Below are 24,941 nucleotides of genomic sequence, written 5' to 3' on the forward strand. Positions count from 1 at the left end.
TCCGACAAGGATGTTCCCTATCTCCATTACTTTTTAATCTTTACATGGAACTAGCAGTTAATGATGTTAAAGAACAATTTAGATTCGGAGTAACAGTACAAGGTGAAAAGATAAAAATGCTACGATTTGCTGAAGATATAGTAATTCTAGCCGAGAGTAAAAAGGATTTAGAAGAAACAATGAACGGCATAGATGAAGTCCTACGCAAGAACTACACAAGAACTTTGTTATTTGAGAAGTAGAATTACTAAAGATGGACGAAGCAGGAGCGATATAAAATGCCGAATAGCACAAGCTTAACGAGCCTTCAGTAAGAAATATAATTTGTTTACATCAAAAATTAATTTAAATGTCAGGAGTAGATTTTTGAAAGTGTATGTTTGGAGTGTCGCTTTATATGGAAGTGAAACTTGGACGATCGGAGTATCTGAGAAGAAAAGATTAGAAGCTTTTGAAATGCGGTGCTATAGGAGAATGTTAAAAATCAGATGGATGGATAAAGTGACAAATGAAGAGGTATTGTGGCAAATAGATGAAGAAAGAAGCATTTGGAAAAATATAGTTAAAAGAAGAGACAGACTTATAGGCCACATACTAAGGCATCCTGGAATAGTCGCTTTAATATTGGAAGGACAGGTTGAAGGAAAACATTGTGTAGGCAGGCCACGTTTGGAATATGTAAAACAAATTGTTAGGGATGTAGGATGTAGAGGGTATACTGAAATGAAACGACTAGCACTAGATAGGGAATCTTGGAGAGCTGCATCAAACCAGTCAAATGACTGAAGACAAAAAAAAAATTATCCTAAACATGGTTATTACATCCTACAGCTTCAATAATTTCTTTCATGTATTCCAATGCTTGTCTTCTCTACAGTTACCTTTCACACCAAATTAATTAAACCGAGATTAATTAAATCTTTCTTAATATGTATTAAGCCTAGCTGTTCGGTTCGTCTCTTTTTTCAAGATTCTGTCACACATTTCAACTATTCACTTTAATCATTCCTCATGTCAATTTTCATTGACCTACCTAATTATCACTACCCTCCTATTTCATGATATTTCAAAAATGCTGTATTCATTTTCCTTCTGTCAACATTTTGTTACTATAAAGTACTACCACTTGATACGAATATTTTTAAGATTAGTTTTTTCTTATTTACCAGCATAATTCTTTTACATAAGAAAGTATTCCTTGCTTGAATCAGCCTGATTCAGATTTTTACCATCTATTCTTTGTCATTTTCACAATTTATAATAAAATAAAAACTGAAAAAAGAGTATTATTGGAAAATATTTTTTTAATCTTTTTTTAGGATAAATAAAAGTATTTACTATTAATTACTTATTGCTGCTATATGAAAACTACATAGGTTAAATTTCCCATATATATTGTAAAAACTCTTTAAAAAAAAAATCAATAAGCATATGTCAAACTGACAAAAGAGGAAAATTAATCCAGATTGTAATAGATTACATAATTTAAATCACATACTCAAACTTATTATAATATACAATTCCAGCATTCAACTGTATTGTAAGTAAATGTATATTAAGTATGCAGGTACAAAATAAAAATCAAGAAATGAAGGTTAAATAGAACAGGTGAATTATAATATATATGCATTATGTATATTAAATAAATGTAATACTTCCTACACGTAATAACAGACGTATAAATAAAATGAATGAGATTACCATAAATAGTAAAGTAGAAATCCTGCTTTTTATGAATTATAATTCATACAAGATGTAATGGCATCTGACCTTATAAAAAAAAATTTACAATGTACTTTTATACTAATGTTTTATCCAGTTAGTATATTAACTATATCATTAAAATAAATAAACTTACAATAAAAAACCAATAATAATAATCATAATAAATTAATATTTTAATTAATATATTAAATATTTATAAATAATAAATATTTTAATCTTCATTAACATAATGTTACATTAGTTATCTAATATTTGATCAGTTCCGACACACCCAGTTTTATCAAAATATTATTGAAACTGATAAAATTAATAATTAAATTTATTATCAAAATATAAAAACAAAACAAAGTGGTACAAGCATAAAATTATAATTCATAATTCTTTACAGTACAATTTTTTAAAGTTGAACTTTAAGGAAATTAAAAATAATTGCCGTTAACCTATTAAAACGTCACCAGTAAAACGAGCTTCACTCTCAATAAATCACTACTTTTAAGTAGCTATTACTACGTAAGTGGAGGATTAAATTATGTAAGTAAGCGAGTAAAGAATTATATAAAAATACTATTCTACTCTTGGGTAAAATTTTGAGATACAGAACCAATGGTGATCGTATCTCCCCACATCACTTGACCAATATTAACCAAAATTAATTTGGTATCAAAAGTAGTACAAAATTTCATAAATACCGTAAATCATGTGAAATGATAACCAATAAAAAAAAGAAAAAAATAATTAGACTTATCTCTCACCCATACACAGAATTGCTCGAATAGATAACCAAAATAGCATATTACTATAATGAAATCATCTAATTAGTGCAAGAATGAGATTGAACTCAGAAAAAAAAGTTCCTGTCCCCCACCCCTTTAAAGAGCAATAAGGTGTGTTAATTATCTGAAAAAAATCATCTACTCTTTGAGTAAGATTTTGATATCTGCAATCCATCAAATCGCACCAATAACTTTTGAACAGAAATTATCGTGCCAATTTTCATTCTGATTATTCCATCTGGTTTGGAGATATCAAGCAAAAAAATTCCTTTTGGCACATTGGAAAGTGGAAGTAGATTTCACTGGTGCTAACTACGTAGGGGATAAAAAAGATTACCACCTTAGAGTTAAGAAAAACTTCAAATTTTCTCAATACGACCATGGTTGCATGTGAAAAAAGTTTTACATGTTTAGCATACCACAAGCCCCATCTCTTACAATCCCAACAACACTTTGGTCATCCCTTGCTGTAAGGGTTGGTCATATCAAAAACTATTACAGACAAAAGTTTTAGGTAATGTTTAGAGGAGTAACGACCACTTTACATCAATTCGATACTGTGCCTATTAAGGGAGGTATGATTTTTCTTGCCTTCAAAACCCCATTTTTTCCACCCCTTGGGCCAATGGTTGGTGATATAAAAAAAACTTTAGTTAGGTAAGGTTTAGGCCCTTATCAAAAGAATAGTAGGAACTTTAAACGAATTTGATATTTTACTTAATAAGAAAGTTATAGCAATATTTTTTTTTTGAAAAAGTCCCCCATTTCCTTCCCCATGGTCCGATTTTTTTTAATGACCGAGATTTTGGATCGTTATATTTTATATATCTTTGAAAGTGATTGGCGCAAAATTATGGCAGTTGTCGTGTCCACAAGAAAGTGAAATATATATATAACAACTTTTGAACTGATGGTGGTTTTGGGGTTTGGTGAATGTGAAACGTGAAGATATGTCAAAATTTTCTCAAAGTTGAATCATGGTATCCATTACAATAGGCAGCTTTCTTATTAAATCTACCTAAAACTGGCCAATATACTCTACGTACATAAATATATACACCTTTACACAATTTTTGCAATCCTAAATTATATTTTTTTAATAAGAAGGGTTCATGAAGTGTCAATATCCATGAAAACCCTGACATGCAAAATTTGACTCGATTAATATACATTACCTTATTTACGCAGTACTGCATAGCTATATAACTAAATACCTGGGAAAGTAAAACTGAATGGTGAGTTAAATATTAAAGGATAAGAATATTATATACCACAAGTAAAAGATTATTCAAGTAGTAAAACTACAAAGAGGAAACTGTAAGAAACACATAAAAAATAGATTAATAAAAGGAAGATAGCCTTTAAGAAAAAAAGAAATCTAATTTGCTAGCACTAAACATTCTCCTAGATATATGAACAAGGGACATTTAAAAGAAATTATAATGCAGTGTAGTACTTTATAGCAATGCAAATGCAAGAAAAAAAACTTTTGGCAAAAGTTTTTTATGAAATGCAATAATAAAAAAATTACGTAGTTTGATCAAGTCTGAAATGCAGAAGCTCTAATACAAACTGAAATAAAATAGTGTTTTTACAGAAGAATTCTTAATAGATAAAACATAATTTCTTAAGAAGCATATTTAGGGTTAGAAAATTTAGAAATGGAAGGAAATATAAAAATCAGAAACCAAAGGGGAAAAATAAATATTAGAATACATAAAGCAAATTAAAGTAATAAATGTGTAAAAACGGGTTTGGAACAGTTCATTCTTTGTGGAACTAACAACAGCATCACTACACTTTTCCGACAAATGACCTGAAATCCTCAAACATCATCTTATCACTTTGAGACCCTGATTCCAAACTTTAATGCCTTATGCAACTAAATTGAAGGTCCAATCAATCCTGAGCTTTAACCCAAATAGACAGGGGCTAAGACTAAGAAGCCATATGTAACTGTACTCCAAGAACTTACACCCACTTTTTGCATTTCTCAATTTTTATCACGTCCTGAGTTTGAAACACCAAAAAAAAGGAAGGTCAGTTGTAATACAATTATTTTCATCTTTCTACAGTACAAGGTATTGGTACTAAGTGCTGGAAAAAATAAAAATTATATAAATTGTTTGCTAAGTACCATACGTGTGATTACAGTTCACTTTTTCTGATAACCGCACAGTGATTATAAAGAATGACAATCATCCTACTCCAGGCTTACAAGGAGAGTTTCCATTCGTCTTCTTTATAGAGTCAAATATATAATACATTAGATTTCAAGTTCTCTGAAGTAGTTAATACTTCAGACGAAATTTAACTATTTTATTAGAAAAAAATCTCTGTACTGTGAACATTATTATTCTCATAGAAAAAAACTTTGACTGTGCCCTTGTATCACAATCACTTTTTTGATAAAAAACTGGGATAGATAGTGTAAAGCAGAAATTAATATATCCGTATCAGCTGTGAAACAATGCATTAAACACATTGCCTCAATTCTAAAGAGGTTTAAATAGTGTTATAAAATTTAAATTTAAAAATAACAAAAAGATCTCTGAGACTGCAATACAAAGTAATGCAACGCTATAACTCCTCATGAATCAGGCAATCAGTACTTTGCTGAGTAATTTTTCATCAATCATAATTTATTTATCTTTTCCTTGTAATTTTAAATATGTTGGTGAATATATCTTCAGTTGTAATACAAAACATAAACCAATAATAATATGATAAAAAAAATAATACAAAGTTGTTTAACCAAGTTACAAAAGTGACTGAAGATACTCAAATATATTAAAAAAAAGATAATTGTCTGAATATTGAGAGAGGAATTCAACAGAGTGGTGTTTTTGTATATTAATATATGAAATAAACAAGGAACAAAGATTGAAGCAAGAGTGAACAGAAGGGTGGATAAACAGAGGGTAGTAGAAAGATGAGGGAACCATTCGACCTTGAGAAATTAAATAAACTGGTAAAACAAGTAAAATAACCTCACTAACAATTTCTACTGGTTGTAATGGATATAATATCATACTCATCAAACTTACATTACTAAATTACTCATACTCTTCAAACTAAATTACATTTCTCTATCTGTCTGTTCATACAAAGAGAGTGATATGAACGGTACAAAATACAAAATAGAAAAATCCTATGAAAATATAAATAGTAGCAATAATGCAGTCATTTTTAATTCAGAAATGAATGATTGTATACTGTTAAATTAATATTTAGATTTGGGAAGGATTATAATGCTCTGAACCATTGAGAGTAATTACACAACAAATATCAATGATATCCTGTGGTGTAAAGTTCATAATATGTTGAAAGTTGGTTAACCTAGAGAATTATCTATGTAATTATTGGGTTTTATTATTTGTTTTTTAATGGAGACCTACAATAAAATTAATAACAAATACAAAAGAGATAATAATAATAAAGGATAAAATTTAAGGTTATAATACTTTTTTACTATTAACGTAAATTAAAATAAATAATAACAAAAACACCAGGAGTTATAAATACAATGTATCGATATAGCTATAGAGTTGATATTACATTAAACAATATAACAATGTTCTTCATCATAATAAAAGGATAATGAAAATAATTCTATTATTATACCATGAACACAAACATACTTCAAACATAAAAAAATATACCTGTATGCTTACATGTGCATGCTCGTGCGTGCATGCATTTTTATGATATGAAATCTTTTATTTTCAAGAGAAGCGATCTAATTTTGATGATACATTAACTCTGATATGAGGATTGCACCAAAAACATTAATTTTCAAAAAATCATTTAGAGAGGAGTAAATTTTTCATAATGGAAAGAATTAGATCAGTCACAATCTTGAAATTGTAAAAAAAATTGTAAATGCCTTAAAAAAAGAATTCCTTTAAATGTTCTAAATACCGAGGATGTAGATAATCCAAAATTGATAAAATTCATACAAACCATTTCTGAGAAAACAGATTCAAAATTTTGCAAAGTATTTTTGTTTTTATTTTTCCAACTATTTGGTTATAATGCACAGCTGCTACACAGTATACTTCATAGGGGAGAGTATACTAATTGGGTCAAATTTTGCATATCAGAGATTTTACAGATCTTGACATTTCATGATCCCCTCCAATCAAAATTTTAGGATTGAAAATTTTCAGAAGGATGTTAAGTAGATATGTATACTTTTGCTTGATATATAAAGACTGGATAAAATTTGGCATAATGATTTTTCTACGCGGGTCATTGATGGGATTTAATTTTGATCACCATTGATAGAGAAGGAAGAGAGAGAAGGATTATAAGAAACTGTTTTAAAAATTTTATTCAAACAGCAGGTAAATTTTTACCCCCTGTAAAGGGATGGAACAAAATATATTTTTTCTTTTTTGTCATTTCTGGATTCAAAATTTCATTCTTATACCAACTAACTAGATCATTCAATTATATTAATATTTCACATAGATTATGAATTTGAGTGATTTTATTCAGGGATGAGATTTTTCTAATTTTTTTTTGTAAGTTACTTATTTGCTTGTTATTTTCAGTTCGGATTATTAATTTTTATTAAATTTTGTACAATAACTTCTAAAAATGGGTCACTGGTACGATTTAATTTTGATTACAATCAGTAAAGGGAGTGGGGAAATAAGTCCCATATTTCATGAGTTCTATATTTCAGAATTTTACTCAAGAGTAGAAATAATTTTTTTTACATAATTCCTTATTTTCATACTTACATACTTTACTGTTTAATTTTCTTAATTACTTTAATTTTAAGAGATTATTTTTTTCTCCTACGTAGAAGTCTGTCAAGGAGGAAGTCCTGTGTAACCAACGGGTATAACTTCACTGAATTTTTCCCAATCACATAAAATTAATAACTTTTGGATTTGAGTTATACTATTCAGATCACTTAGTATACTCTACACAAAAAAAATTCATCTACCACTCAGCTTAGGCAACTCGGCTATTTGGCTACTCATAAATGAAGAGCATTAGTATTTTCAAAATTAAAAACAATTTCCAACTGACAAAACTTATTTTAAATTTTTTGCAAATTAATCATAATCTACTTATATGTATGAAAAACCTAACGAACGAAGCAATTAAAACAATTAAATTTAGTTATTTTAACTTCATCAACAAACCTAATGTTATTCAACACTCTTCTACAACATTGCATTAATATTTTTTTTATAAACCACAATCATCTGCATTACATTTTCTATGGTTCTTGTTTTACTACCTTTGTAATTTTATTTTGTAGGGAAGAAAATCCTTCGCGTCTCATACAATATAAACTCCTATTTTAATACTAACTTACTATTGTATTCCTTTCATTTACATTATGTTTGTACAGCAACTATACTAAACTGTATACAGATCCTAATCATCAATTCTGTTTCACATTTACTTTTGCAATTCTTTTTTACAAATTAAAATATTTGGATAATATTTAATTTATTATATCGCTTTACCCACAATTTTATATTGCAGTACAGTAATAATGAAATTTAAGAATAATACTAGAAATGAAAAAATTACCTCTTTGGCAGTGTCTGAAGATGTGGTTACAGAAGATGATGGAGGGACAATTGTTGTAAGTGTTCTTAATGTACTATTTGTTTCCTTCCTTATAAAACGGGCGTTTCCACTAGCTGCTGTACTCTCTAAAAAAAAAATAATAATAAAAATCAGTTTTATATAATTTTAAAAACTATTAAAATGTATTATTAAAAAAAAGGTATATAATTTAATGAAGCTCTCAGTTCAAACATAACTCTACCAATAATTAGTAATTCAAAATTTTGTTACCGCTTGACAACCTAGAATCTGGTATAAAAATGATGTAAAAGAATGATTACACATAAGCAAAATAAAAGTAATTAATTATTTAAAAGTAATAAAAATATAAACAATATTAATAAAATATAGGAACCATTAAATAACTTTTCAACATAATTAATATAAAAAAATTAAGTTTACCTAATATTCTTAACTCAAAACGATCTAGTTTTTGATATGTAGCCACCACATTCTCAAACTCCAAGGGAACTTCAAACACTGAACAAAAATTAAATTTAATGAATAGTTCTGCCTAAAAACGATTATTTTTATGGGTATCAGACCATTAATTGAGGTATATTATAAGTAATTTTTAAAACCATGAAAAATATTGAACTGACCATTTTTGTATCGTAGCCTTTTGTCTTTTACATCAAAATTCTGTTTTCATAAACATTTAATAAAATTTGTCAGAACTATACTATTTCCATTTAAAACATTTTAGTTAACATCCATGGTAGGGGGAGGGTTTGGTGGTGTGATGGATCATACTGAAAAATTTATCATTTTGAGATATGAACATTAGCCAAATTTCACTTTTTTATTTAAACTGATGAAAAGTTATATTGCTGTGCTTTACTAACACTATGTATAAACTGTTTAAACTGGACGTTCCTTTGCCGTTGTACAATGAATACATAAGACCATCGTAAACAAAATTTGAATCTTAGCTTGATGAATAGCTCTTTAACAGGTTCTTTTGTTAGGAAAATGAAATGTATTTTTTTAAGAAAGTGAACCATTTATTTTCTTTAAAAAGCTTTATTATACTTCATCATGTTGATCATTGAAATTAAAAATGGAAACTTCCTGAATTTTCTCATAAAAAAACACTCAATACTGAACATTTTCAACTTTAATTCGTAGATATAAACAAGTGTTATGCGATCTAAATGTGTAACACAGCAGACTTCTAATTTTAATGCAATTTCATACTTACTGCTGCGAATGATGGTTAGCAACCACTTTTCAAACTTAGAATCAACACAAAATAAAAACATTATCTTTAATTTAGCGCTGTACAGAAAAGTCTATAGAAATTAAAACAAACGTTTGTGGTTACCAGAATAATGTTCTACTATGGCTAATTTAAACCGTCCATTACAGCTCATTCAAGTAGTAATGGTGTTTATTATGTAAGAGATTAAACTTATGTTGGAAATATTGTAGCGCATGAACTTATTGCAAACGGAATTATTTGTTTATATCTTCCTGTAATTATGGGATCAAGTAGCATTCATATAGATCCAGCTATAGACGATTGTTAACGTCTATATGCCTACAAGCCCCCATGATGATGATGATGAGGTAGAGTGTGTATACGAAGAGATTGATGAAGCAATTAAACATGTAAAAGGAGATGAAAATTTAATAATAGTTGGAGATTGGAATGCAAGCATTGGAAAAGACAAGGAAGGAAATATAGTGGGTGAATACGGGCTGGGCAAAAGGAATGAAAGAGGGGACCGACTTACAGAGTTTTGCACGAAGTATAATTTAGTAATTGCCAACACCCAATTTAAAAATCATAATAGAAGAATATACACTTGGAAAAAGCCAGGCGATACTGCAAGGTATCAGATAGATTATATCATGGTTAAGCAAAGATTTAGAAATCAACTCGTTGACTGCAAAACTTACGCTAGAGCAGACATTGATAGCGACCATAATTTGGTGATGATGAAATGTAGATTGGGGTTTAAAAGCCTGAAGAAAAGGTGTCAGATGAATCGATGGAATTTAGAGAAGCTTGAGGAAGAGGAGGTAAAGAAGATTTTTGAGGAGGACATCGCAAGAGGTCTGAGTAAAAAAGATAAGGTAGAAAATGTAGAAGAAGAATGGGAGAATGTTAAAAAGGAAATTCTTAAATCAGCAGAAGCAAATTTAGGCGGAATAAAGAGAACTGACAGAAAACCTTGGGTTTCAGACGATATATTGCAGCTGATGGATGAACGTAGAAAATATAAGAATGCTAGTGATGAAGAAAGTAAAAGGAACTATTGGCAATTAAGAAATGCTATAAACAGGAAGTGCAAACTGGTGACAGAAGAGTGGATTAAAGAAAAGTGTTCAGAAGTGGAAAGAGAAATGAACATCAACAATTTAGATTCGGAGTAACAGTACAAGGTGAAAAGATAAAGATGCTACGATTTGCTGATGATATAGTAATTCTAGCCAAGAGTAAAAAGGATTTAGAAGAAACAATGAACGGCATAGATGAAGTCCTACGCAAGAACTATCTCATGAAAATAAATAAAAACAAAACAAAAGTAATGAAATGTAGTAGAAATAACAAATATGGACCACTGAATGTGAAAATAGGAGGAGAAAAGATTATGGAGATAGAAGAATTTTGTTATTTGGGAAGTAGAATTACTAAAGATGGACGAAGCAGGAGCGATATAAAATGCCGAATAGCACAAGCTAAACGAACCTTCAGTAAGAAATATAATTTGTTTACATCAAAAATTAATTTAAATGTCAGGAGTAGATTTTTGAAAGTGTATGTTTGGAGTGTCACTTTATATGGAAGTGAAACTTGGACGATCGGAGTATCTGAGAGGAAAAGATTAGAAGCTTTTGAAATGCGGTGCTATAGGAGAATGTTAAAAATCAGATGGGTGGATAAAGTGACAAATGAAGAGGTATTGTGGCAAATAGATGAAGAAAGAAGCATTTGGAAAAATATAGTTAAAAGAAGAGACAGACTTATAGGCCACATACTAAGGCATCCTGGAATAGTCGCTTTAATATTGGAAGGACAGATAGAAGAAAAAAATTGTGTAGGCAGGCCACGTTTGGAATATGTAAAACAAATTGTTAGGGATGTAGGATGTAGAGGGTATACTGAAATGAAACGACTAGCACTAGATAGGAAATCTTGGAGAGCTGCATCAAACCAGTCAAATGACTGAAGACAAAAAAAAAAGATCCAGCTAACACCAATTACAAATACTTTGTAAAAAAATAAAGAGTCATACATTGAGAAAAAATTTTAAGACATATAAAAACATTTACCTTCGACAAATTCTGTACACAATACAACATCTGATATAGGTTGTTCAAACTCTAAATATCTTCTGACAAACATCGGTTAATGGGTAATTTGATAGAATGAATGATTTGGTGTCATCCATGATAAGCTGCATTAAATTAAATTTAATGTATTGGCTTGGAAGTTTAAGACAATTTCTTGGTCATCTGCATTTCAGGTACACTAGGTTAATATGCAGTTATCTCATGTTATTTGGTAATGCTCCAGTATGTCCTATGGAAAAATGCTATGTAATGGGATGTCACATTCTTCTTCACTGTATACATTATACAGCAAAGAATTAAATATATGCTTAAAAAGGCATGAGAGAGTGATGTTATTTGGTGATCGTATGCCAAAAAATGAATAACTTTCAAAAATGTTGACATTTGTTGAACTTTTTTTTTAATTTTCTATTACTTTTCAGCCATATACATTTATTTCTTCCTTATATAATGATCATCTGTATAAATATTTAATTTCTTTGTTATTATATAATAAACAATTAATTTTTCTGAGATGAATTTTCATGTTGGTTTATCGTTTAAAAATTTTCCTATTAGGGAATATTCCTCTAAGATAAAGAAATAGAACTTTTACTTTAATCGATATATAATAATAAATTATACAGACCACGTCATATAAGATAAATTAAAAATATAAAAACAAATCATACGATAAAAATAGATGTTATTAAAGTCCATGTTAATTATTAAAATATAAATGCATGAATGATGTAAAGGTAAATGCATTAAATATAAAAGATCTAATGTGGACACCACATGACTTCCTTGTATGCCTATTAAAATACTTAAACACTTTTTTTTAAAATAAAAAGTATATAAAATTTTATTTCATTAATATCTTCTGATTTTTTTTATTTATCTTATTAAATTATTATTTATCGCAAAAAATTTTTACAATCAGAGGTTAATAACTATTAATAAATCAATATAGTTAAATTAAAAAAAGGTGTCGAAGTCTGATTCAAAATGATGTGCCTTCCCCGTGTAAGATCGAAATATTTCATTAATTAAAATTTTATTTGGCTATAACTCTGGAACCAATGAAAATATGTAACTAATGAAAATAAGATTGATATATTGTTGAAAAGTTCTCAATGAGATTTTCAAACTGCAGTTAAGAAAAAGTTCAAAATCCAAATCTGTTTTTGGGAGTTTTGAGCGAGGTACATATGCACATATACATGTACACACAGACATCACACTGAAACTAGTCAAAATGGATTCAGGGATGGTCAAAATGGATATTTCCATTGAAATCTGAAAATCTACATTTTTCACGATTATAATACTTCCTTTACTTTTTTCAAGGAAGTAAAAATTGCTATAAAAGCATTCACAATTCAGAAACCACTATTGAAAATTATTTTGAGTACATATTTATATACAAATTGAAAGGGATGCAGATAAATCATGTTTATTTTTTAATTGGTATTAATTAAATATTCATCGACAGAGTAATATTGCTTCAATAAAAGAAAATCTTGTAAAAGTATTTTAAATTAATTGGTAGGAGAATATTTTTCAAATATTTCAGCAATTTAATAAAAATGACAAAAACGCATAATAATGCTCTTTTTCATAAGCTGAAGAATTGTGTTGTGATATGAAAACAGTTCCTTTGTCTGGCTTGATAAAGGTAAATATTTTTATGTTCTAAGAATAAGTGATCATTATTTTTAGGAAATATTACATTCATAAATATAAATACAAGGATGTGTTGCTTCAAAAAACAACACAGGACTAGATTATAAACAAAGATCAAACCAAGAGCTATATTCCAAAATAGAAAAAATAACAGATGTAATCAGGAAAAGAAGACTGCAATTCTATGGACGCATATACAGAATGGAGAACACCATACTAACAAAACAGATCTTCACTCTACTAAACACTCACAAGAACAAGATAACCTGGCTTAAAGAAATAGACAATGACCTAGTAAACGATTCAATAGACTCAGACATTTTAAAAGGCAGAGCAATATTCAGAAAAACAATACAGGAATTAGAGTTTCAGGAGAGGAAAAACTCACTTGTAGAAGAGGGAGATAATGGACTCAAGAAGACAAAGAACACCACTCTAGAAAAATGAAAGAAGCATGGGCTAAAAAGTTGATTAAGCGTGCCGCCCTCTAAATGGGCTGTTCGAAAAGAAAAAAAAAATACAAGGATGAACTAACATAATTAATTTTATAAATAACAGTCTATATAATTAATACTTATGGGAACCAGATAATGATCTGAAAGTTTATTTTTAAAACTTGTTCCGATGTTTTGAGGGAATTTCAAGAGATGACATACAACATACAGAAATATATATAGGCACAATAAGTACTCATTTAATAATGATATCAAGCTCTAAGTACTATTAAGGTGCTTCAGAGCAAAACCTACAATTTGAATTAATACATTACTTACAACTTAACACTACTACATTATTTATTTGCAGTTTATTTATAACGTACATTAAAGTTTTATACATACTGCAGTAATACTGAATTTTTATTTAGATATTTGTAAACTGTTGTTTACATCAATGTGTTCATTACTTTTAACAGATCTACGATTATAAAATATTCTTCACTTGGTAAATTATATTATGAAACTTAGATAAGCATATATCTATTATAAATAGATATATTAACTGTCATGGAATCTTCAATTTTAATCATTACTCTAAAAACTACAGAACTGATAAAAAAATTATTATTTTTATTAAAAATACTTTTTTAAATATATATTTTATGTTTAATACAAACTAACAAGTATTTTTTAAAAGAAACTGGACAAGACTGGTCTTACGTTAACAAAATAAGACATTTAATCGAAAACTAATTTCACAACTTTCAGTCTGTATTTAGCTGAGGTTCTAAAACTTTCATTATAGTTCACAAGGTTTTGTGTTAAGAATTTGGAAGCACCCTGGTTGTTTCACTGATTCCTGCTTGAGAGTACTCTTCTTCTTCTTCTTCTTCAACTTATACTGTAAATTCTACAGGCTCCTACCACTTCACTTCCTTCTCAAGTGATGTAAATTTGAATATAATTAACAAAGAGATTAATTAACTTTCCCTCTTTTTCAAAACTGTTATAAAGGTCATAATCCTGCAATATACACTACAATATATCCTGTAATCAGATATTTCTATTACTGTTTTATATCCGGTTTTCAGAATGTATAATATCAGATAATGTCTATGTTATGAAAAACCCTTATATAGTTTTGTAATAACTTCATAAATTTTACCTCGAACTACAACTAGACATCTCTACACACTGCTTGCTCTGGGAAAAATAATGAGTAATGATCGATGAAGATCTTGGATACGCCTGAAACCAAATAAAAAACTTCATGACTTGACCATTCCGTTGAATGCGAGTCATCTTTTATAACAGTTAAGTTTTGTGTTGTATGCTGGAAAAATGCCAAGACTAAAAGTTGAGCAATGCATTAATTTGAAATTTTTTGTAAAATTAAACAAAACTCCTATAGAATATTTTCAAATGCTTTGAAAGATTCAATGAAGGACATCAGAATTAGAAAAAGACAAACATTCTGGATGACTTCCACTTCAGGAACTGAAGAAAATGTAGAAAAAATTAGCCAAATTGTTTGAATGAACTACTGACTGTTCAAACGATTGCTAAAGCCATGAATATTAACAGGCACTGCATGGAAGATCTTGCTTAAGGATTCAACATGAAAACTGTTTGTGTTAAGATGGTCTCTAGGATTCTCAAAGGAAATTTTCAACGACATGCAGCAGCAATCTGATGCCAGCCCTATCTTTTTTTAAAAAAATCATCACTTGCGATGAAACCTAGACCTTACTGTATCATCTAGAATGAAACAATAATTAAATCCACTGCAAAACAATCACAAAGAACGAAGATTGATTAAAGTTCATCAAAGCAAGTCCAAATTTTTAGTTATTTTCATTGTGTTTTTTTATGCTGGGGGTGTAACTTTGGTTTTTTAGAAGGCAAAACAATGAAATAGGATGAAGAGACAGAAAAAATGAACAGAACTGTGGAAAAACTAACATTCTACATCACAACAATAAGCCTGTTCACTAAGTATGTTCTGTGAAGCAGTTTTTTAGCTGACAAACATATTATTACACAGAAAATATCTGTATTCGTCGGATTTGGTACCACGAGAATTTTTTCTTTTCCCTAAATAAAAATTCATGCTTAAAGGAACATATTTTGAGTCAGTTGATCCAGAAGAAGGAAATGGTAGATGTATTAAAACAGCCAGGCACAACTAATTTGCTTCATGCCTACAACCAGTGAAAAACAAAGATGTCATATAATCAGGCGTTAAAGTTTTCATGAATATAAATAAGGGTGAGTTATTTTATCAAACGTATTATCAAATAAACACAAGAATTTATTTGAGCTAGACGAAGTTAAAATGTTTATTAATAATGAGCCGTTTCCATTGTTTGTAAAGATATTTTATGAATTCCTGATGGCTTGCAAGATGACACTTACTAAAAAGAGAGGTCTTGAAGAATTTTTAGAGGTAGATGAGAAAGAAAATTTCTTCTACTAAGTAGCCCTCTCTCTCTTTTCCTGTTTAGCCTCCGGTAACTACCGTTTAGGTAATTCTTCAGAGGATGAATGAGGATGATATGTATGAGTGTAAATGTAGTGTAGTCTTGTACATTCTCAGTTCGACCATTCCTGAGATGTGTGGTTAATTGAAACCCAACCACCAAAGAACACCGGTATCCACGATATAGTATTCAAATCCGTGTAAAAATAACTGGCTTTACTAGGACTTGAACGCTGTAACTCTCGACTTTCCAAATCAGCTGATTTGGGAAGACGCGTTAACCACTAGACCAACCCGATGGGTTTTCTACTAAGTAGCCCTGCCTTAAAATAAATATTTGGATCTTTCTTTACTGTCAATAATCCTGAGTCTGAGAAGCAGTGATTTTAACATTCGATGACTTGATGAATCCACATTAAAAATTATTTAAAAAAAATCCCTTTCGTATGTCAGAAGGCAGAGGTAGATTTCACCGGTGCTAAGTAGAGGAGAAAAAAAATTTCCACCTTACAGTTAAGAAAAATTTCAAATTTACTGAATACGACAATGGTTGAATGTGAAAAAAGTTTCACATGTTTAGCATATGACAAGCCCCATCTTCTTACAATTCCAGCAATATTTTGGTCATCCCTTGCTGTAACGGTTTGTCATATCAAAACTTGTTTCAGACAAAAGTTTTAGGTAATGTTTAGAGAACTAACGACCACTTTAAACTGATTCGATACTGTGCCTATTAAGGGAAGTATGATATTTTGTCTTCGAAACCTCATTTTTTCAAACCCCTGGGCCAATGGTTGGCGATATAAAAAAATTTACTTTGATAAGTTATAGGCCCTTATCCAAAGAATAGTAAAAACTTTGAAAATTCGATATTTCACTTAATAAGAAAGTTACAGCGATATTTTGTTTTTTTTAAATATCCCCCCATTTCTACCTCCATGGTCCGAATTTGGCTGGTAACGAACTTGACAGAGATTTTGGGACGAGTTATTTTTAAGTAACAATTTGAAAGTGATTGGTGCAAAATTACGGCAGTTATCGTGTCCAGAAGACAGTGAAATATATATATATAAACTTTTATATACAAACTTTTGAGCTGACAGTGGTATATGGGTCTGGGGTAATTTTCTTATTAAATCTACCTTAAATCAACAGTCCATTAGTTAATATTTTTATGTAAGTAGGGATATATGCAATACATTTTTATATTATACTCTGCATATTATTTAAAGATTTCAATAAAAAATCTAGTGAAAGTATTCAGACGATCAAAAATTAAAATTAAAATAATAGTCTATTCATTCACAAGCTATATTGATAATATTCATCCTAATGTTTACACAGCAGAATATTTCTAAAGATATTTCATAATCATTATATATACACCTGACATTCATCACCTGTTTCTGTCATTAAATCTGCCAGTCACTGTTTAACTCAGCCTGACAGCTGAAAATTTTTAAAACAGGTTTAACACAAATGACAATCTATTTAAAACATAAATCCAGTTCATCACTATTCAGTTTTCCATCCAGTTACACAAGAGTGTGCTCTGATCATCATTTTCCTAATTCCCTTAATTTGCTTTTATTTTTTAAAATTTAAATCTAATGCAGAAAAATTTTCTTCCAGAAATATGTTTTCATTTCTGAAAAGAAAAGATGGAATATTTCTTTAAGTGCCAACAAAGATTTTGAAATGAAAAAAAATGTGTATTTACCTTTCTGGAAATATAAAAATAGATTTTTTTTAATTTCCTTAAAATAATTTATTATAACATATTTTTAATTATTGAATCTACTCTTAAAAGATTTAGTTTAATATATTTTATTACAGAGAATAACATTATTCCTTAACTTTTTTTGTAATTTTCGGTACACATATTAGATTACAATTACAATTAAAATAAAACTGTGTGGCATAAATAACTGATTTATAAAAAAAAAATCCTAACTAAACAAATAAAAATGTACAATTTCATCTAATCATAATTTACTGTTATGAAGATATATAGATAAAATAAATCTGAATAGCAATTTTTAACTGATGTCTTCAAAACTAATTAATAATTCTAATTGTAATTACAGTAAAGCCCTATTTATAGCTAAAATTTCTAGATGACAATCTTATTTAAAAATATTTCTGTGATGTAACATTACTGCACTGTAAAATCAATTCAAGTATAAACTAACTGGTTTCACTAACCAAAATATTCACTTTTTTAAACAATTTGAAATTAAATAAATTTTATGAAAATCTGTTTTATTATGTCTCCTACAGAAAGTGCCATTATTTCTATTTGCGTACTAAACTTTCTTCAAATTCGAAACACATCTTCAGTCAATAAATTAAACAAAAATTTATCATTATGTATGCTCTATCATATTTTATTAATTGTTCCTTACTATAATAATGTAGAAAGGATTTTAAATTTTTAAACCGTTTATATATATAAGAAATGAATATCGTCAACCATATTAAGTAACCAAAGATATAAATAACTAAATAACATCAAAAATATATTTAAAATAAAAATGGTTAAAGTTCCATTTAAAAAAGATATGCCCAGAAACAAATCAAAACAATACAAATAATGATAACTCCTGTGGAATTTACAAAACCACTTTGATAAAAACCATTTTGATAAATGTAATACTATATATTATATATATATATATAAGTAGAACACAAAGAAAATTAGAATCAATTATAATAAAAATAAATTCAAAAAAGTGTTTATATTTTAAAACTTTTCATGAGTAAACATATTCAATACCATATACACATTTGTTAGTTTTCAAACCGTAGATTTCATAAGAAAGTAACCTATTGTAATGGGTACCATATGGTTTTCGGAAAGTTTCGACATATGTTCGGGTTACATCCTCCAAACCCAAAAACCACCGTCAGTTCAAAAGTTTATATATATACACACACATTTCACTTTCTTGTGGACACGCTACTTGCAGTAATTTTGCGCCAAACACTTTCAAATTGTTTCTTAAATATAACTAGTCCCAAAATCTCATGTGTCATATTCCTTCGAGCTATTAGTATTTTGCACACCTTTTAATAGCGTTCTTAAATTTTTTTCTACGTTAGTTTTATGTTTTTGTGTTTAACATTTTAGTTAAGTTTTTTATTTTGTCTTTGTTTGCAGTATTATAGACTGAGTTTTAATTTTCTTTTTAGATTTCTATTTTATGTCTTTATTTTCTTTTAAATTTCGTTGTTGTCTTATTAGATTTTATTTTAATATAACATTTTTTACCGGGCGATGGTAACATGCAAATATTTTTTGCCCCAAAAAATTAACGTTTAGACTACGTTTTTCTTTTGCCTTTGTTTTTAATATTTTTGTTTGTTTTTATATTTCGTGTTCGGGAGATGATAACGCCGGGGAGCCCTTTTTCGCCCAGCAAAAAAAACAGTACTTTAATATATGTGTGAATATAATATTTCATATATAATATAATATTTTTTTGTGTGAATCTTCATGTGAATATAAAAAAACCAATTTAACATTTTTTTGAAATTCCGAGTTTCAAGGGTTAAAATGGATTTTTTATTTTTTTTGAAATCCTGCTATTCTTTTTAATTTCTGGGTAGGAAATGAAGAAATCTGCCTGATTTTTGTTGAGTGTAATCTTCATATCAATAAACCAATGTCTAGATTTTTTAAATTCGACCTTAAAAGAGGGTAAAAAAAGATAAAAAAAATTTTGAACAATAATTAATTGTAAATTTTCCCAATCCCGACTACACTAAACGAGATATTCAATAGATTTTGGCTTGCAAATAATACTCTTCAGATAAATATTTAAAAACCATTTTTGAGATTTTCGAATTCAGATTTTTTTAAGGAGTACGAAGGTATACGGAGCTGTGGCTCAACCAACACAGCCATTGCCACCGTTACTGTACATATGAATGGCTCCACCTGCCTCCAGTTACTTGACTAAAACACATAAAATAAAAAGATTGACCACTACGGGAAACGCAAGTAATCATTTGGCGCGGGCGAAACTGCGACGGGGAGCTAGTTGTTTTATATAATTAGAATTAATGGATGTAAGAATACGAGTAGTGAAGGCAGGTTGAGTTCATGCTTCCTTAGCGGCGATATCAACATGCTCATTCTCTGGGTTTCCGGCTTGGAATCCAGCAGAAGCTCACGCTTGTATTACGGTAGGTTAGAATAAAACCTGCTTTCACATGTATTTTCAAAACAAGAGGATGGAGAGAATACAAATCACCTATCGCTTGCAATGCACTAGACAAATCCCTACAGATAAGAATATGATGACTTCTGGAATTCACGATGTTCAGTGCTTGTTATTAGCATAAAGCTCAGCGGCAAAGGCACTTTTAATAGACGGAATTCCAAAGAGATACGTATATTATTATATTTGGAGGCTTCTGTATGGATAGTTGTGTCCGGCTGTAAATCAGACAGGATTTGAAAGAATTCTTGACGAAGAATAACAGGGTTTGTTTTTAATTTGTCATACCGACTCAAAGTCAATATTTATAGCATTTCGTCTACGATGGACTAGCTAGACATCGAGGCGGGCTACGTAGAAACATCATCTAGTCTCGTCTGTTCCAAAGGGAAGGTTCACCGGAATCATCAAGAAGGCTGACGATTGGACTCGAACGGAAGGCGACTGTAGCAAAACGAAGAAATGAGTATCCAGCATCTTTAATGCCGCAGATCGGGCGGAAGAATACATCACATGCCGTAGATTAATCGGGATCGAATCAGAAACGCGGTAGAATAGAAGCAAACAAATCTTGTCCGCACTCCACTTCTGTGTTGATTAGTACCCGTAGTATATTTATTACTTTCAAACATTTCAAACGCAGTTCCTTCAGGCGTTAAATCCAGCAGCCGCTCATCGAAATACATCCCTAAAAATTTCACTTCACGTGGCAACTTTAATTTGTTCGCCTTTCAGAAAAAGAAAGATATTGTAAACCTATCTTAAACGTGAGATGGATACACATACGGTTTTATCAATGGATAATGAGAAGCTCAAGTGCGCTTAAACCACACTTCTAACCGGGATAGAGTATATTGTAGAAGGCGTTCTGCACCGGTAGAAGATGCGCGGGAAACAAATATTGAGAAATCGTCAACGTCGAGTGGACATCTAACAGGCTTGTGTACACGCTGAACAATGCTGTTTATAGCCACAACGAACAGAGAAACACTCAATAACACACTCTTGTGGTACTCCATTTTCCAAAGGAAAAGAATCAGACAACGTATTTCCTGTACGTACACAGAAGGACCGTTCGCTAAGGAAATTACGAATGAAGGCCGACATGTGTTCTCCCAGACCTCAATCCTTCAGCGTATTCGGAATACCCTAAGCCATGAAGAATCGTATATCTTCTTGTTGTCGAAGAATATCAATCTCAAGGTGAACCGTTTTTTTAAAAGATTTGGAATGGAGTAAAAGATTATAATTTATTTAATATTTATTCGATCGATCGGTTATTAAAATACATACCGCTGTTGGCCGATGTCGCTGCACTGCGTAACCGGGAGGCCCTAGTGGAACGTATCCCGTAGGCAGAGTCAGACATATCGGACATAGCGACATCGCGTCGACCGAACTGAGCGGCCAACTGCCGACGCCTCTCCTCCTTATACCTGGCCATACGCTGCTGCCTGATGTCATCATTCATGATGGACTCCTGACTGTAACAATTAGAAAAAGAACTGATAGTAATCTATTTTAACAGTAAAAAATTTGAAAAAAATTCAGAAAAATAAAATATATATATATATATATATATATATATATATATATATAAAATAAAAATAAAATAAGATATATATAATTTTTTTAATAAATAAATGATTCTGTATTAGTTTTTTTTTGAGTACATAATAGTTAATTTAGAAAAAAAAACAACGTAAATACCAAGCTGGAAATCGAATCTAGGATGTTCACTATACCAACAGGTTGTACTACTACTTGCTGGCGACTAACTTTGGGAGACCTACCACGATATCAGTGGATGAAAACTTAAGATTATTAATATCCAGAAACGATGATAAAAATTTGGATATCTACTTTTTTTTTTACTGTTATAGAACTTATCTCGATAATTTTTTACATCCATTGATTTATGAAGATAAATTTTTACTTTTGTTTTCCCTATTTTTTTTAACTTCTGCAATAGACAAAAATAACGTATAAATACAGACTAATATTTGAAATTTATAAAGTCGTATAACGTTAAACATTTTAATTATCTTGCAAGATAGAAAAAATTATACAGTAAAACGTTGATTATCCGAACGCCAATTTTCCGGAGGTTACATCTGCAATAGGCAATTTTAAAAAATTAATATACTACTTAGAAATAAAAATATTATTCAAATAAAGCTAAGCTTAAAGGGGAAGTACATTTTTATTGATCTTTATTTTTTAATTAACTTTTTTGGATTTCGTTTAGCACAAGACGTAGCTTAATTTAAGCTTGAGTAAAACTAATTATAAAATTAACTTCTAAAAAGATTGATAGAAACATATCGATCGGTCAAACATGAACTATGATGTAATAATGTTTGTTTTTATTCTCCTGTGCATACGCAGTATAACTCGGCCGTTCGTTTTTGGCAACTCTATTTTAGACAGATAACCGGCGCGAGGCTACGGACACTTTGCCTTAAGTGTACGTCAGAGGCTAGCAATAATAGCGCGTGAGCATTTTACTCTGTAACTGGGTTCGTGCTGTCAACGTCGGAGCCTGTACAGTTAGCACAATAAGTGAGACGCGAATTACCGTGTAACTGTATTTTTATATTGGGAATTTTATAACGTAAATGTATTCTATTTATATCAAATTGTAAATATGCCCCTAAAAAATCAACTGTAGTCCATTAAAACTCTTCGTAGTCAAGCTAGAGAAATAGCGGCAAATGTATATGAGTTTATTAAAAAAGAAGCAGAGATCGGAAGATTTGTAATAGATATAAACAAAGTTCGTGAACGCGTGTCACAATCCACTGGTATTTCATAACTATCCATTAGTAGAATAATAAAAGAGTCAATAGGCGGAAACACAAATACCTCTTTGGTACTTTTTTCTTTCTTTTTCCTGTTTAGCCTCCGGTAACTACCGTTTAGATAATTCTTCAGAGGATGAATGAGGATGATATGTATGAGTGAAAATGAAGTGTAGTCTTGTACATTCTCAGTTCGACCGTTCCTGAGATGTGTGGTTAATTGAAACCCAACCACCAAAGAACACCGGTATCCACGATCTAGTATTCAAATCCGTGTAAAAATAACTGGCTTTACTAGGACTTGAACGCTGTAACTCTCGACTTCCAAATCAGCTGATTTGGGAAGACGCGTTAACTACTTAGACCAACCCGGTGGGTCTACCTCTTTGGTATTTCAGGTAAAAAACGCAACGTACCAAAACGAATAACGGACATTAAAGACTTTGACAAATGCGTAATCAGAAGCACAGTACACCATTTTTACGTTGAACAAAGATTGTTTCCGCTTTAAAAAATCTGTTAATTTTAGGAGAATCTATTAATTTTCAGGGTGGGAAAACTAGTCTTAATAAAATTTTGAAAGAACTGGGATAAAAACAAAAAATAACCGTAAAATTTTAATTGAAACACACGACATACAATTAAAACGCATACAATACTCAACTCATTTACAACGATAACGCCGAGAAAATAGACCTGTTTACAAGGAAAAGGACGAGATTTACATTCATAGTAACCAAACCGTAGCTCGTTTTGCTGCTTCTACATCAAAGGGCCAAATACTGATTATAATTCCCAGTATTATATTCAGGGGAGTATAAATGGTTTTTGGTTTTGTTCCAAATGCATCGATAATAATAAATCAAATCAGACCACCGTGATTATCATGATAACATTAATTTTGATAATTATGAACGGTGGTTAAAGGAAATATTAATTTCAAATTTACCACCTAAAAGTGTTGTTGTAATGGATAATGCTTTTTATAACAAAGAAATTAACAAAGCATCTACATTATCGTGGAAAAAAAACTGTAATGAAAGAAGGGTTGACAAAATGAAAATACAATTTTTACAAGACATGTTGAAAAATTAATTGTATGAGTTGATACAGCTTCATAAATCGAGGCATAACACGTTTGAAATAAGTAAGGTTGTTGGTAGAGAAAGGACACACCGCACTAACACTACCGCCGTACCACCCTGATCTGAACCCGACTGAATTAATTTGATCAGATTTAAAATCCTGGGTTGGAAGCAGAAATATTACTTTTAACATTAATAATGCGGCTTAATTATGCGAAGAAAAGTTTAGAATAATATGTAAAGAACAATGGGAATCGAATTGTAATCACGTCATAACTGAAAATGATTATATACAAACATAAGGGCCTGTTAGATAACGTAATTGACAATATTTGTGTGAATTTACAAGAGTATAGTGATTTTGAATCCGATACTACTAATTCGGAGGATGAAATGAACAAACGTCGGGAGCTGAAATGATCATAACTGCGACTGATAGACGTACGCTGTATTCGTTCTATAAAAAAGTGGGCTGTTTACAAAATTATCAGTTTTTAAATTATTGTACACCACCACACTGTGTACCATTAAACCGTTAAATTTAATTAATTACTTTACTGTTGTTCGATATGTTTTTAAAACTGTACCTTTAAGTGCAGAAATATAAATGTAATGTAGGATGCCGTAAAAGGTAAGAAATTATATTTAATTACTTTGTAATTACTTAAGTAATTTATTACTAATTCTACAAAAAAGTATTTCTATTTTCTAATCATAGGAATAACATAATTTTTTACGTCACAGACTTAAAACCCGTAGTGAATGCAATTGGAGAAGTTCTTAACAACAACTGTGACTATGATTGTACCGTCTCTGTAGCTGTCTAAGTTTTTGTCTTTTGTGAAAACGCATGCGTAT

At 30.0% G+C, this 24,941-nt stretch overlaps 1 protein-coding gene across 1 annotated transcript in view; it reads right to left on the bottom strand.

Annotated features, from left to right (window-relative positions):
- Positions 1–24,941, bottom strand: part of LOC142327040 (uncharacterized) — a 520,738-nt gene that overhangs the window by 350,431 nt on the left and 145,366 nt on the right. The window contains exons 3-4 of the mRNA XM_075369808.1: positions 21,491–21,681; positions 8,055–8,179 (exon numbers count right to left, since the gene is read on the bottom strand). Coding sequence (XP_075225923.1) covers positions 8,055–8,179; positions 21,491–21,681 — 316 coding nt within the window. The remainder of the gene's footprint in view (positions 1–8,054; positions 8,180–21,490; positions 21,682–24,941) is intronic.

This window comes from Lycorma delicatula, chromosome 6 (assembly GCF_047948215.1).
Source record: "Lycorma delicatula isolate Av1 chromosome 6, ASM4794821v1, whole genome shotgun sequence".
Lineage (NCBI taxonomy): Eukaryota > Metazoa > Arthropoda > Insecta > Hemiptera > Fulgoridae > Lycorma > Lycorma delicatula.